This window comes from Canis lupus, chromosome 25 (assembly GCF_048164855.1).
Source record: "Canis lupus baileyi chromosome 25, mCanLup2.hap1, whole genome shotgun sequence".
Lineage (NCBI taxonomy): Eukaryota > Metazoa > Chordata > Mammalia > Carnivora > Canidae > Canis > Canis lupus.
This window is the reverse complement of record NC_132862.1, coordinates 14384765-14400253: the sequence shown is the minus strand read 5'-3', so window position 1 is coordinate 14400253 and position 15489 is coordinate 14384765. Positions and strand designations below refer to the sequence as shown.

Below are 15489 nucleotides of genomic sequence, written 5' to 3'. Positions count from 1 at the left end.
ACAAAGGTTTTAATTAAACCTCTACTCTATAAGAACCTTAACACTAACATATATTAACATATATATATATATGTTAGTGTACATGTATCGACGTGTGTGTGTGTGTATAACTCAAAGACTAAAATGTAGAATATTAACATTTTGTACCATCTTAAATAAAACCTTGGCATTGCTTTTAGAACCTAGTTTGGATAGCTCAACTTCCTTTTTTAAAAAGCATGGATATTTGACTTGACATTTTCTTTTTCCTTACATCTTAACAGGAACATTCTAAATCACCTATACACTTAAAATGTTTCACTTAAAAATTTAAGTATAGTTATTCTTCCTGTTGCTAGGGACACTAATATAAAGATTATGCTTCACCAAATTGTCCTTTTTATTCTCTTTTCCCCCACAGTTTATTCGATTACCAAAGTACAGTTGTGCAGAAAGCAGACCAAAAATGATCACTGTGAGACTATTAACTGCTATTACATCACTATCTCTAATACTTTATTGTTAAAAGATCCAGCTGACATTTGGTCGACAATTATGTACTGGAAACATAGAAAATTATTTTTTTTAATTAGAAAGCTTTTTAATATCTATTAAAGAATTCTACACAGGCTAGGTAAATGTCTGGTCCAGTTGAACATAGAACCTAGGGACCAAATAGATCCACAGGGTATTGACAATCAGGAAGTGACAGCAGCACCATGAAATAGGAAGAAATCCATGAAAAAGGCAGGTGGGCTTAAGTAGGCCTAGCAGCAGGCAAAGAACGTTAGGGGAATGAGGTCAAGCAGCAGATAGAAATCTAAACAGATACACTCAGCATCAGGGAAAATATGCTGACAGGTATCAGAGATTCAATCACAAAGATCTATTTATTACAAAAAATAGAGGGGCAAAAAAAACAAACAAAAAAAATAGAGGGGCACCTGCGTGGTTCAGTCAGTTAAGCATCTGCCTTGGGTGCAAGTCATGATCCCAGAGTCCTGGGAATGAGCCCCAAGTTGTGCTTCTTGCTCAGCAGGAGTCTGCTTCTCCCTCTGCCTTTCCCTCCCACCCTACTCGTGCTCTCTCTCTCTTTCTCTCAAATAAATAAATAAAATCTTAAAAAAGAATAGAGTCAATCAACAAATACTTATTGAAGGTCTCTTCTGAACTAATCACTGTTCTAGATACTGGTGATCTGGTTATGAATAAAATAAAGAAGACTGCTTACTATATACAAGGGTCTATGCTAAACATCTGTGAATACAAGCGTTGTTTCTGTTGTTGATGTTAGTTCAAGGGAAAGTTCAATGATGATCTCAGCAGTAAACAAAGGCAGTAACTAAGACACATGGAGCAAAAGGACAGAGTACAAATTATTGAAAGAGTGATACACACCAGGGCCAAAAGTTTAATTCCTGGAATCAAGCTATGGAAGTTCTAGTAATAAAGGGTTTAATTCATTCAGCAAAAAAAAAAAAGTTTATGCCTATATTGAGTATGAGAAATGAAAACATAAAAAAGACAAGATAAAACTGAACTGCTAGCCACTGGAGCTTCTGAATGGCCCAGTATTTAAGAATAGGATCTGTCCTAGCATCCAGGAAAATGATAAACCTGAAAGTGTTAAGTAGCCAAACTTCAAAAGATAAGATATATAGGGACAAGAAGACAAAGAGACCTATACAGATGTGTGCAAAGCAATGGCTTAGGAAAGAACAACTGATAGTGATGAAATAGATTTGAAAGGGATATAAGATAAGGCAGAGAGCATAATAAAAAGAGCATGTGATTGGAAATCAGAAGACATGGTTCTAGTCCCTCCTGTTTTACTTATTATTCTCTGATACTTTTAGACAATGTCTTGTCATCTTTAAAATAGGAATAACAACAGGCTGACCAGAAGGCTCAAGTAAGAAAACATAAGGATTCACTCTCTAATCTGCAAGGAACCATACAAATGTTACTTATTACCATGATTAGTGAAGAGATTACAGCAAAGTAAATTAAAGAGTAAAGACCAAAACTAGAGTAAAGGTAATGTGAATTGCTAGGGGCAGGGGGAGGAGAAAAGTGCAAAATGAGACATTAATGAGAAAGACAAGGATTTGACAACAAGCAAGGATAAATGAAAAGGAATGAATTTTAAAAACCTAAGCACCAGAAGATATACTGTTAAGAGGAAAAGTGATGAAAAATTATTAAAGCAATAAATCGTGAAAAAAAGTTAAACATGAATATAGTATTTAACAATACTAAAACCATGTAGGGGTGCCTGGGATGGCTCAGTAGGTTAAGCATCCAACTCTTAATCTCAGCTCAGGTCTTGATCTCAAGATTGTGAGTTCCAGACCTGCATGGTCTACTAAGAAAAAAAAAGGAAAGGAAAGAAAAAGGAACTAGAAGGTATTATGCTAAGTGAAATAAGTTAGCCAGAGAAAGACAAATACCATATGATTTCACTCATATGTAGAATTTAAGAAACAAAACAGATGAATATAGGGGAAGGGAAGGAAAAATAAAATAAGGTGAAAATTTAGACGGAAGCAAACCATAAGAGACACTGAATTCTAGGAAACAAACTGAGGATTGCTGGAGGGGAGGGTTGCTGGGATGGGGTAACTAGGTGATTGGCATTAAGGAAGGCACTTGATGTAATGAGCACTGGGTGTTATATGCAATTGATAAATCACTACATTCTACCTCTGAAACTAATAAAAAAATAATTTAAAAAATACTAAACCCATGTAAAGATGGCATAAAATTTTCAAGTGGATACAATTTTGCTGAGTCATGATTATGCTTGTTAATACTGGCAATCATAGCTTTACAGATCTTACTAAAATGTCCTCCATTTATATTTTGTGGGTTTTTGGGGTTTTTTTTTCCATTTATATTTTGAAGCAAAGAATAAAAAACGTACCAGCTAGCTATTTTTTAACTTGTAAGGGAGAAAAAGCTATGAAATTCCTTTGTATTACATTGCAAATGTAGTGGACAAGTAAAAGACATTGCTTCCTTGTTAACCTGCTGAGTTCTGTAAAGGTCACAGCCAACAAAACAGTCTTTAAGCATCCTAGATTTGATGGTCAGAACATCTTGGAAGGAAGATTTGTTTTCTGGAATGGTGATACTGGTCTATATCATCAATTAAAACACAACTGTAATCATCCAGGCATTAAATAACTTAAAACCTGAACTAAGCAATGGCAAAGGAAATGAGAAAAAATGGGGTAGATAAAAACGACAGTAACAACAACATATCTATATATGAATATGAAATGACAAGGAATCTAACCATCTCAGTCATACAAGCGGGAATCCAATTTAGCCCCTCTTCTGAACAACATCTTATTTTATCATTTAAATGAACAAAGGGTAGCCATAGACAGAACAACAACCACAAGACATCGGTTTTGTAAGGTCTCATCTTTATCTGGACAAAGAGGCTTCATAATTTTTGAGGCCTACCTGCTTAGTAATTCAGTAGTAATAATCCACATACATGAAGTAACATGTTGTGTGATAAAAAACATTGTTGATCAGTTTCCTCTAAAAATGAAAATGTTTCTCCTTTTAACTTTGATACTTCATATATGAAACAATATATTTTCCTGGAGTTACTTTTGTTTTTCCTGGAGTTTTCTATGAATTCATTGTCTATTGATCCTTATATTTTCCTATGATTCTTCACCTAAACATATAAACATTGCATGTTTGGGAAATATTAGAAAACTACAAAAGCAACAGAAATTATGAACCAAAACCATTTAATACAGAATGTTCTTCAATGAGTAACTGAATATTCAAGCATCCATAGTATAATCAGTGAGAATTATCCATTAATACGTAAAAGACCTAGTTTTGCAATAAGAGTAAGTCACTAAATGTATGATAATGATGTTACACAATTAAGTTATACTAATAAAGCACTAAGAGTACCCACAAATCATCAAAAATTTAGCAATAATATGACACAATTAGTGGAGTCCTCAGGATATATTCAACTGGTTTAACTGCCCTTAATATTTGTTGAGCAACTACTATGTATCAGGAACTCTATTTAGAATCTACATCTATAATTTTATTTGTATTCGCTTAACTGCAGTTTCTCAAACTGTGATTGTTTTCCCCTCTTTAATGAAAAGGGTATATTATCTACCTTGTATGTGAAATTGGTGCAATGACTGGATTTACGCAAGTACATAGAGTAGTATTAGTTAAATGAATGAGCTGGTGAAAAAAAATAAATGAGTGGGATGGGATGGGATGGGATGGGATGGGATGGGATGGAATGGGATATGGTATTGTCTCTATTCAAAAGTTTCACTTCCATGGGTAAACTGTTGACAAGTTTCCAGAGTGGTGTAGTTCTAACAATAAGAACACCTTAGAAACTGATTCATTAATTTTAGAGCCAGAAGGAATCTTAGAGATCCTTTAATTTAGATCTCTAATTTTAAAGATAAGGCCATGAGAAAATATGTGATTTGCCTGACATAACTTATCTACTTACTAGTGAAAGCAGGGCCGAGCCTCAGGTCTTCAAATTTCAGTTCCTATAGGATAAACAGTTCCTCTTTTCTGGCACTCCTTTGAAGACTGACTGTAACTCCTCTGTGAAGGAACCATACTGACCAGCAATATTTGCTATGAAGTTGCTTGAACTATTAATTGATATAAAAAAATACTAGCAGTTATAACAAGATAAGAAATGTGACTTTTCTTGTTATCTCATAATTTCAATTACAAACCTCAAGAAAAGTCTCTAGATACATCACCACATTATTTACCAAGAGGTGGTCAAACTGGTCCTTCAACTATCAGTCCTTATCGTTAGGCTATATATGATAAGGCTAAAGATTCATGATTGAAATACTTTAAAAAGAATTCAAAGTAGAGAACACTGTTTCTCATTTCCTCTCCAAAGTATAGGGAAGTAAAATGTCTCTCCTCTATCATGTCAAGTAAGGGGGTTGTCCAAGGTTTTCCTTATTTATTAAGACTAAAGAGTTATAAGAAGGCAACTGTGGCATTTCATTTCTGCAGAATGCAGACTAACCTATCTCAAAATGTCTATGTTACAGAGTCCCATATCAGGGTGTCCACCCTGAGTGGAGAAGTGAGAGAGTCTCTGGGAAAATCTGATGCATGTCCTCTGGATTCCAGGTATATATATTTAAACTTGGAAAAGTCTGAAGATAGAAAGTAAAAAAAAAAAAAGTTAGGAGACAGTTACTGAGCAAGTGGCACTTCTGCTATTGACAAGTCACAGATACATGATTTTTTTCATTGCCCAAGTAGACAAAAAAGACAGTGGCCAGAAAGTCAGCTATTTCATAGGAATTTTGCCAAGGAATGTTGACTACCACCAGGATAAACAGACATTCACTGTCACAGGCTATAGATATATGAGATATGAGAGTAAGGAGGGAAAAGAACTAGAGCATTACCAAAAGGTTATGCAGGGAGTGCAGCTCCCATTACAGACATGGCAAGAAGATTGGCCCTCAGGAGGCTCTACAAAGAACTTGAGGTCATTACAGCCAGCTAGCGAAAGCCAAGAGAGCACTACAAAATGCATCAGGCAAAGAAGTACACAGAACACTAAGTAAAAAGAAATTTTGCAAATTGAATTTGAATTTTTAAAAATGTATTAAAAAAAAAAAAAAAAAAGACCCAGAAGAGGCACAGTGAGCATAGAAGGAGAAATGCAAGGGCAAAGTGAGGTAGAATAAGGTGACCAAAGGGAAGTTCCACTTTCCCAATATAAGTTATTAAGGTCTGTGGTCAGGACTGAACTAGATGAAAAGAGAACAGAGAATTGGGTATTTTGGGTTTAGACTGGGCAGTACTTTAATTTCTGAAAATGACACCACTTCTACAGATGAAAATAACCTGAAAGTAATGGGACCTACCCAAGAAGTTGGAAAGAGAAATTAAACAAATTTTGATTGAAGCATAAAGCAAGTTTCCTAGCTGTGCACTAACAAATTCAGCCCACTCAACAAACCAGTTATACTCAGCTATTACACATCAGATTTAAGAAGAGTTAATGACCTAGGAAAACATTCATGAAATGAAAAATGTAAAGTGAAAAAAAATGATGGAAAACTATATATGCAATAGGATTCAATTTTTTATTATATAAAGAATGAGATTATATTAAAATAGAAAAATGTTATTTCTCTTGGTGGTGAAATTCTTACAAATTTTCAAAAATGAATAATACTTTTATCATCAGAAAAAATATACTGCTCAAAATTTTGCAAGTACCCTTGTGAAAAAAAATATGAAATTTTTTACTATTACAATCAAAATCAACTATCATTTTTTTAGTGTCATTAGTTTTGTTCCAAATTTTGTAGCCAAAAGGAGTTGCCTTAACAATATCAAATGATGGCAGGCTTGGGTGGCTCAGGGGTTGAGCATCTGCCTTTGGCTCATGGTGTGATCCCAGACTCCCGGGATCAGGTCCCACACTGGGCTTCCTGCATGGAATCTGCTTCTCCCTCTGCTTATGTCTCTGCCCCTCTCTCTCTCTCTCTCTCTCTCTCTCTCTCTCTGTGTCTTTCATGAATAAATAAATAAAATCTTTTTTAAAAATATATTCAATACTCTGTGTAGCTTCTAATTTTGCTCTACAGTATCTCTCACTTCCTTCCTAAACACCTCAAATGTGTGTTGGAAATCATGGTCCAGCAGCAGCAGTAGAGGCAAGGTATTAATCTGGAACACCAGCTAGAACCAAGTTGCAAGAATTCAAATCCAGCCTGGTCACTTAGAGCTGTGTGACCCTAAACTAATAAGCAATTTGCTTAACTTTCCTTATTCATAAAGTATAACTAAATAACAGCGCCTATACTATAGGATTATCATGAGTATTATATGCGTTAATATGTGTTCAGAAGTTAGAACATTTGCTTTTGCCACATACTGGGTGTTTAACAGTTCATTTATTTTGACTTGAAAATTCATCTACACCCTCATCCTAAAACCTCACCTGCCCATCCCTGAAGATACGGCTTTTACTGAAATGCCCTCAAGTAAGGCTATTTTTTCCTTATACACCACATGTAAGTCATTGCCTGCAGATGAGTTTTCTAGCTCCCTAGAGCAGTTTCCAACCTGTCTCTCCTCATTCTTCCAAAGATTCCATCATTTTTGAAGAACATGTCATCATGAGAACCTTACCACTCCTTAACATCCTTTATTGCTGTCCTGTCACACTGCCCCATCCATTGATCTCACAGTCTACAGGATCCACTTCACCACTACTTCTACTAGCATTCTTGGTAACTTCAAATCCCTTACGTGATATGCCAAACACCAGTATCTCACAGTTTTTTGACCTCCTTAAAAACATTCTCATTTTTTGTGAAAAGAAAAAAAAAAATCCAGGCAGAAGAGAACTCCTTTATCTTCATGTTCCCAGATTCAAACTACACGCATCTACACCCACAAATTCTGTTTTTTCTCTTGCTAAAGGACAACTCAGGTAAAAGTGTCCCTGCTTCTACCTAAAGCCACTCTTTCTACTTCTCCTTTCAATCTCACTCCAAGTCTCTTTCTCAAGGGCTTCACTCCTACAAATATCTCTCTTCTCTTTCTTTCACCATCAATTTCTCCCTGTCCTGGATGAGTCCCATCAAGCATAAGCATTGCTCATTATCACACATTAAAACAATCCTCCCTTAATCTTGTCTTTCTCTGCCTCATTTCTGTGCTCCCCTTCACAGCAACATCTTCCAAAAGCAATACTGATTTCACTGTGTCTGCTTCCAAATCTCACATTCTTTCCTTAATCTGCTCCAAGCACTCCTAAAACACGTCCTACAAGTCACCAATAACTTATCTCTTACCAAAGCAAATAGTCAATTTTTGTTCACCTCTTACTCCTAAAACACGTCCTACAAGTCACCAATAACTTATCTCTTACCAAAGCAAATAGTCAATTTTTGCTCACCTCTTACTTGACTTTGTGAGCAACATTTGAAACAGATGATCAACTTCTAGGACAACTTACTCTCGCTGTTTTTTCTAGCCTCACTGATTGCTCTTCTACAATCTCCCTAGCTAGATCTTTTTCTCTTATTACCTCCATATTTTAAAGTGTCCTAGGGCTTTCTCCCCACAAGTCTTCTGTAAATTTTTTCTCTTCATGAGGGATCACATCCAGTCCCATGCTTTAACCATCCAAATGCTGTTGCCTCTCAAAAATGTATCTTCAACGCAGACATCTACTCTGTGATCCAAACTCATATATTTAACAGCCAACTTGACATCTTTTTTAGAATGCCCAAAGTATAGCAATTACAACAGAGCCAAAGTAAAACTATTGATCTTCTTCCAGAAAAACTCATGTTTCCTCAAAGTTTCAAACCTGAGAATCTACTTAATTCTCTTTTCATTACACCCTTTATCCGCAAGTTCTCACAGCTCTATGTCCAAAACATACCCCAAATCTACTGTTTACCCTACCCTCTCTCCTACTACTGTTTAGTCCAAGCCACCTCCATCTCTTTTCTGGAACACATTAACAGCTTTCTTACTGGTCTCCCACTTCCACTAACTCTCATAACATAGTTCAACCTCTACATAGCAACCACTTATCGTTCTACAATATAAGTCAGATCATGTCATACCTCCACTTAAAGTTCTCCAAAGCCTTCCCACTAAAATGGAACTCCAAAATTTCCATTCTAGATTATAAGGCCCTAAATGATCTGGCTCCTGCCTACCTCTCAGGCATTATCTCCATTCTATTTTTTATTCACTATACCTGGCTATACTGCTCTTCTTACCATTCCACTAACATGCCACCTTACTTTTTGAAGTTTTTGCACTTGCTTTTGCTTAGAATTCTCTCTCAGATCTTCTCAGAGCTCAATTTTCTCAGTATTCAGGTCTCAACTCTAATGTCTCTTCCCAGCCAATGCCAATTATTCTCATGCATACTCTTCCACATTCTGCAGAGTACTCATCAATACCTAAAATTACTTTTTTAATTTTATTGTCTTTATCCTCACCCAATGTTACCACCTTCAAAGTGGAAACCCTTATCTTGCTTATATCTACAAAGAGTCCCCAACTTACCATGGTTTGATGACACAATTTTTCAACTTTTCAATGCTTGCAAAAGCAATACGTATTCAGTAGAAACTGTACTTTGAATTTTGATCTTTTTCCCAGGTTAGTATTATATAGCACGGTAATTCTCTCATGATGCTGAGCAGCTGTAGTGAGCTACACTTCCCAGTTGGTCACATGACAACAAAAAAGGTAAACAACAATACATTTATTATAATCATTCTGTTTTTCACTTTCAATAAGTCACATTAGATATTCAGCACTTTATTACAAAATAAGCTTTATGTTAGATGATTTTTGCCCAACTACAGGCTAATGTAAGTCTTCTGAGCATGTTTAAGGTAGCCTGGGCTAAGCTATGATGTTTGGTAAGTTACATGTATTAAATGCATTTTCAACTTAATGATATTTCAACTTACAACTGGTTTATCAAGAGGTAATCCCCCCTCAAAAAGAGGTAACCCCCTCATAACTCAAGGAAGATCTATATATATCTTCCACACTCAGAACATCCTTCCTGCAACATCAATGGCAATCAAATATTTTTTGACAGGATGACTAAAGTTTCCATAAGAATAATTAAGAATATACTATGCTTTCTCCTTTGGTGTTGAGAATCACATCTGACATGCCTACTGATGTACTAAGCACTTCATAGAGGACCAAAAAAAGAGATAAAGTCTATCTTTGCTCTCAAATAATTCAAAATCCATTTGAGGAGGAAGGAAAAACCAACATAAGCCTAAGACACCTAACACAACTATTTACAAAGCAATCTATCATACACTATAAATTATACTTACATATATGAATATGGTAGCATTAGTCAGTAAAGGCACCCTTAGGAAAGAAGAATTCTATGAGGTATATATTATCAATATCTTTTTTTTTTTTTTTTTTTTTTTTTTTTTATGATAGTCACACAGAGAGAGAGAGAGAGAGGCAGAGACACAGGCAGAGGGAGAAGCAGGCTCCATGCACCGGGAGCCTGACATGGGATTCGATCCCGGGTCTCCAGGATCGTGCCCCGGGCCAAAGGCAGGCGCTAAACCGCTGCGCCACCCAGGGATCCCTATATTATCAATATCTTTTACAGATAAGGAAATTGAGACACAGCCAGCTTAAACAATTCACTCAAGGTTAAAAACCAGGAAAAGAGTCAGATTCAATTAAATCTCTTAGTGTCACAGCCCATTCTCTGAGGTAATTTTGTCTGCCACTTCCTTATAACAAGAGCTAGCCACTGTGAAAGGTACTAGCAGAAGTAAGACTGACTAACAAATGGAGCAGTCAAGGACACCTATAAGTCTAAAATTCTACCAATATTTAATGTTGAAAGTGCCTTGGATTTTGGATCTTGAAAAATAAAACAGATCATCAGTCTCCTAAGAAAAAAACACGATCTATTACCCACAGGACATCAGGATCAATGAAGTGGATACACAAGGGAAAGATAATTAACTAAGGGATTTAAAATCTTATCCAAACTATATTCTCAGAAATGGAATATTTTAGGGCACTTTCCAGAAACCTCCTGCCTCACTTAGATCCAACCTGGTCTCTCTGAATGTTTATTAACTAACTGTATGGGAAAAGATACGTGTATATGTATGAACATGCAGGCAGGTATGCATACTCATGTCCTTAGATATGTGGAGAAGAAGTTGTCAATAAATCTTTGCAATTAGTATCTGATGAAAATAGGATGATATCTATGAGAGGGATTTTTTTTTTAGTGGAATGAGTATGAAAGTTAGGAAAGGTTAGAGAGATTAAGTATAGAGGAAAAGGGGGAAAAAAGTGAATAAACCAATAGGGCTATGTTAAAGATTAAGAAATTGGAAAGAGGGAAGCCTGGGTGGCTCAGCGGCTGAGTGTCTGCCTTTGGCCCAGAGCGTGATCCCATCCATGTTCCTGGAATCAAGTCCCACATCGGGCTCCCTGCATGGAGCCTGCTTCTCCCTCTGCCTGTGTCTCTGCCTCTCTCTCTGTGTGTCTCTCATGAATAAATAAATAAAACCTTTAAAAAAAAAAAAAAAAAAGGAAGTTGGAAAGATTAAATGTCATGGGACTTAAATTATTAAAAAGAGCTTATATTACTATTTTGGAAAATGAGTCATTTTTCAGTCTTAGAAAGTGAGCTATTGTGATTACAGTGGCTATGGAGGTAGACTACTCCAATAACTTGCACATAATATGTTCATACTTCATTTTTGGTATGTTTCAGAAAGCCATCAGATCCGAGACTCTCCCAACTGGACTTAATTAATTACTCAAGGGCAAAACCTGTATCCTGATTCATCTTGGAATTCTCAGTGCCTAACAAAGTGTTTGCATTGCACTTGGCTTTAGAGGGATTCAATAACTAATAATTGAGACTGAACTAACTGAAATATATTGAACTTATCTGAGCCAAACTGAATTGAAATGATTAGCAATGGGAGCTACTTACTATCTTCATAAATTCATTTTCATTCCTCCATTTTAGATATCAAAAAATACTTGACTAACTTCTGCTGTATTAACAACAAGCTTAGAGCAATAACTTTTGTTTTATAATTTTAGTGGCACTTTAAAGAAGCTGTAATGTACTCAGCAGAAGTATAATTCACTTTACACGTAGAGGGACTGAGTCATAGAGAGGTGTCACGTTAGTTTTCCACAGAGTTACTTTTACACCACTGCCACCTCAAAGTGAGTCAGTGGAATAGAAAAGAGCTGAAGTCAAAGTCCAAAAGGATTACTTTCATCACCAAAGTTCATTTTAAAAGATTCAATTATAAAAGGGAAATTATGTAATGTGCAAATAAACATACTTGGTAAATATGGGGGAAAAAAGCACAAAGATGACTGCTTTTGGAAACAGAAATTCCTGTTACTGTATTCTTTTTTCAGGTAAATAGCATGATCCTCCACAGAACATAAAGAAATTAGCTCAAATATATACGTAGCTGTTTTTGCAGTATGAGAGAATCTAATGATTTGAAGGCTATTCATCCTCAGTTATATTACTCTATTTCTACCTCTGTGATTTTTTTAATAGCTAATATTTGGAAGATTCTGTTGTCAAAGACAGCAACCAGGGCTGTCTTAGTCATCTTCAATACCTCACTTAACTTTCTACCACATATTTTCTAACTTCATCTGTCACCACACTGTTCCACTTCACAGTAAACCAACATGTAAAAGACACAAAAAGGTATTTATTTTACTAGTTCAATCAAATTTGTTTTCTAAACAGGTTTGTTTTAAAAAGTGAAGTTTGCTTTCAGGATTGTTTAAGTTTCAGACTCTATTGATACTGTTATCACCCAGAAATGTGTTTTTCAATGCAAACAGAACTACAAAGGTTTCAGCAGCTAATACTGTATAAAGAAGAAAAAAATAATTATTATTAAGTAAGGTCTTAAAAAAGAGTTATAAATTTATTTTCCTTATTTAATTATGATAATTAAACTAAAAATTGTGCAAAATGACATCTCATAAAATGAATTCTGAAAATGACAAAAATTTTTTTTAATTTAGCAAAGGAACCATGTCACTTCAATCAGTCTTTTAATTACTTATGTTATACATGGAAATAATGAGATGTTCTCTTAGAGCTTACATATATATGAGCATATATGTGTGTGTGTGTGTGTGTGTTCAATCACTTTTGGGGTCTTAGTAAATACTCTGTTAGTATAAGCAGAATTGTGTTTGGGTTAATGATATACCAAGAAATACATTTAAGAGGCTTAAGGACTAATAAGTCAGTCAGCTCACCTTGCCAGGTAAGCAGTTGGAAATCAATAAGTATCCCTATGTCCTTAAAGATAAACAGGAAAGAAATGCCATTCCAATAGTATACACACCATCAGAGAACAAAGATTTTTTAAAAATTATTCAACCTAGCAAGAAAGCATAATTATCTCAACCTTGACTCTCACAACTCAATGTATTCATAAAATAAAGACATACATTCTCAGGCAGCATGGGTGGCTCAACGGTTTAGCACCACCTTCAGCCCAGGGCCTGATCCTGGAGACCGGGGATCGAGTCCCATGTCGGGCTCCCTGCGTGGAGCCTGCTTCTCCCTCTGCCTGTGTCTCTGCCTCTCTCCCTCTCTCTCTCTCTCTCTCATGAAAAAATAAATAAATTCTTAAAAAAAAAAAAAGACATTCATTCTATCATATAAATACAGTGCTGATAACTTTAACTGGTAATATCAAGGTCAGTATCATCTAATATAAATGCACTATTAACTTCCTTTTTATTCATCCTTACTGCATACAATTGACAAAAATCATAAGATCTGTAAAGTGTACATTATGATTTGATATATGTGTACCCTTTCAAAGGATTCCATCAAGTTAATTGACACACTCATCACCACACATATTTGCCCTTTCTTCTCTTGATGAGAACTTTCAAGTTCTACTCTCTTAGCAAATTTCAATTACACAACATAGTGTTATCAACTATAGACACCATATAATACATTAGATCCCCAGACCTTATTCATCCTATCACTGAAAGTTACCAACCTCTCCCTATATTTCTCTGTTCAAGAAATAAATTTTGCAAGTTAATGAATACAACTAACATTTATTGAGGCCTGCTGTATGCCAAACGTTATTCTGAATACTTTATAAATATGCCAATTAAATCCCATAACAATCCTAGGAGATTAGTACTCTTAGTATCTTTATTTCATAGAGAAATCAAGATGAAGGTGGAGGGGATTTTTTTTTTGGTTTTCGTTTTTTAAAAATTTGTTTATCTGAGAGAGAGATCACAAGAAAGAGTGGGGGCTGGGGATGGGATGGGACAGAGGGAAAGAGAGAATCTCAGACTCCCCACTGAGTGCAGAGACTGATACGCAACTTGATGTGGGGTTCAATCCCAGGATCCTGAGATCACACCTGAGCCAAAATCAAGAGTCAGACTCTTAACTCAGGTGCCCCAAAGGTGGAGTTTTACAAACAAGAGCTCACCAAGGAAAGTATTCCTGTCTTGAGGTGATTAGAAAAGAAATTGTGGTTAGTTACTATAAGCTTTATCTAGAAGAGGAAAAACAGAGATTTAGAGAGATAGAGATAGATGGAGAGAAAGAGAATAAAAAGAGGTGGTATGAAGAGAAAAAGGAAGGAGAAAGGGAAAACTAAAAAAGAAAAATGAATCGAACATCTCCCAAACAATTCTAAATGCAAGACATTTACAACATTCATATAATCTTAACAGCCCTATAAGATGGGTATTAACTTCATTTTACAGAGGAGAAAACCAAGATTCATAAAGTTTAAGGGGCCATCCTAAAATTTTGAACTCAAATCCTTGTGACATAAAAGAGCATAGAGTCCCTGCACTTTTCATTAAGCATAATGCAAAGAAAAATACAATGAAGGCAGGTTTGGGGTGGAGGGAAAAAGACAAAATTAATAAGGAATGTGAAGCATGATCAACTAGTGTTTAGAAGTCTCTTGATAGATACTAGGGTAAGACAGGGCACTGTTGCCATAAAACTATGATGCTTTTAACTGAGAGTGCAGGGATGTTGGGAACTATAACGGCTACTTGATTTCCTTTGATCCCCTCACAGATTCTTCTCATCCCATCTCAATGTCAGTGAAGCTGCTGTGAAAAATAGCACTGGCCAATTCACCTAGATGTGCCAGTCCCATACTGAGTGGTTACAGTGTACACCATCGATTTGGCCTAGCCCAACACACACTCTGTGGGCTGCTTCATCAAAATTGAGATGCTAAGCTATCATTGTGCTTAGCAAAGAAAATAATGATAATAAAAATGACAGCAGTATCTACTCTTTACAAAACATTTACTAAGTGTCAATAGTATAAGGGTTTTATATACATTTTTTAAGATTTTATTTATTTATTTGGGAGAGAGAGAGAGAACACAAACAGGGGGAATGGCAGGCAGAGGGAGGGAGAAGCAGGCTCCCCACTGAGCAGGAAGCCTGATGCCATCCGGAGCTCAATCCCAGGACCCTGGAATCATGACCTGAGCTGAAGGTAGATGCTTAACCAACTGAGCCACCCAGGCAGCCCAATATACATTCATATTTAATTTTTATAACAAACATATAAGCCAGGTGTTATTTTCCCTTATTATACCCCTGTAGACTTTGAAAATAACAATATTTATTGATCTGTTACAGACATTGAATATAAAAATATTTTCATTCATAATGGTTAAAAAAAGGGATAAGAATTCTGGAACATGGTTAGAGATAATTTTCATTCAGTGCTAACTGATTTGTACGGACTCATCCTCACTAATATTCACTTGCTGCTTCTGAAAAACAGTATTTACCACAGTACTCAGTAACACAGAATTTCTTTATGCCTATTTTTTTTAAGACTTTACTTATTTATTCATGAAAGACACACAGAGAGAGAGGCAGACACATAGGCAGAG

The 15489-nt window shown here is 35.7% G+C and overlaps 1 protein-coding gene and 1 long non-coding RNA gene across 6 annotated transcripts in view; one reads left to right on the top strand and one right to left on the bottom strand.

The window, feature by feature from the left end:
* The window catches only part of KIF21A (kinesin family member 21A), a 147576-nt gene that overhangs the window by 119275 nt on the left and 12812 nt on the right, over nt 1-15489 (bottom strand). The window contains exon 1 of one of the 5 annotated variants that reach the window (XM_072798376.1): nt 3451-3530. The exons of the other annotated variants lie outside the window; for them this stretch is intronic. Coding sequence (XP_072654477.1) covers nt 3451-3515 — 65 coding nt within the window. The 5' untranslated portion in view covers nt 3516-3530. Of the gene's footprint in view, nt 1-3450; nt 3531-15489 lie in introns of those variants that run through there. 5 annotated transcript variants of the gene reach the window in all.
* On the top strand, nt 5063-11476 carry LOC140617275 (uncharacterized). Its single transcript, XR_012017521.1, has 3 exons — nt 5063-5148; nt 9172-9261; nt 11297-11476. It is a non-coding gene; the product is annotated as an uncharacterized lncRNA (long non-coding RNA).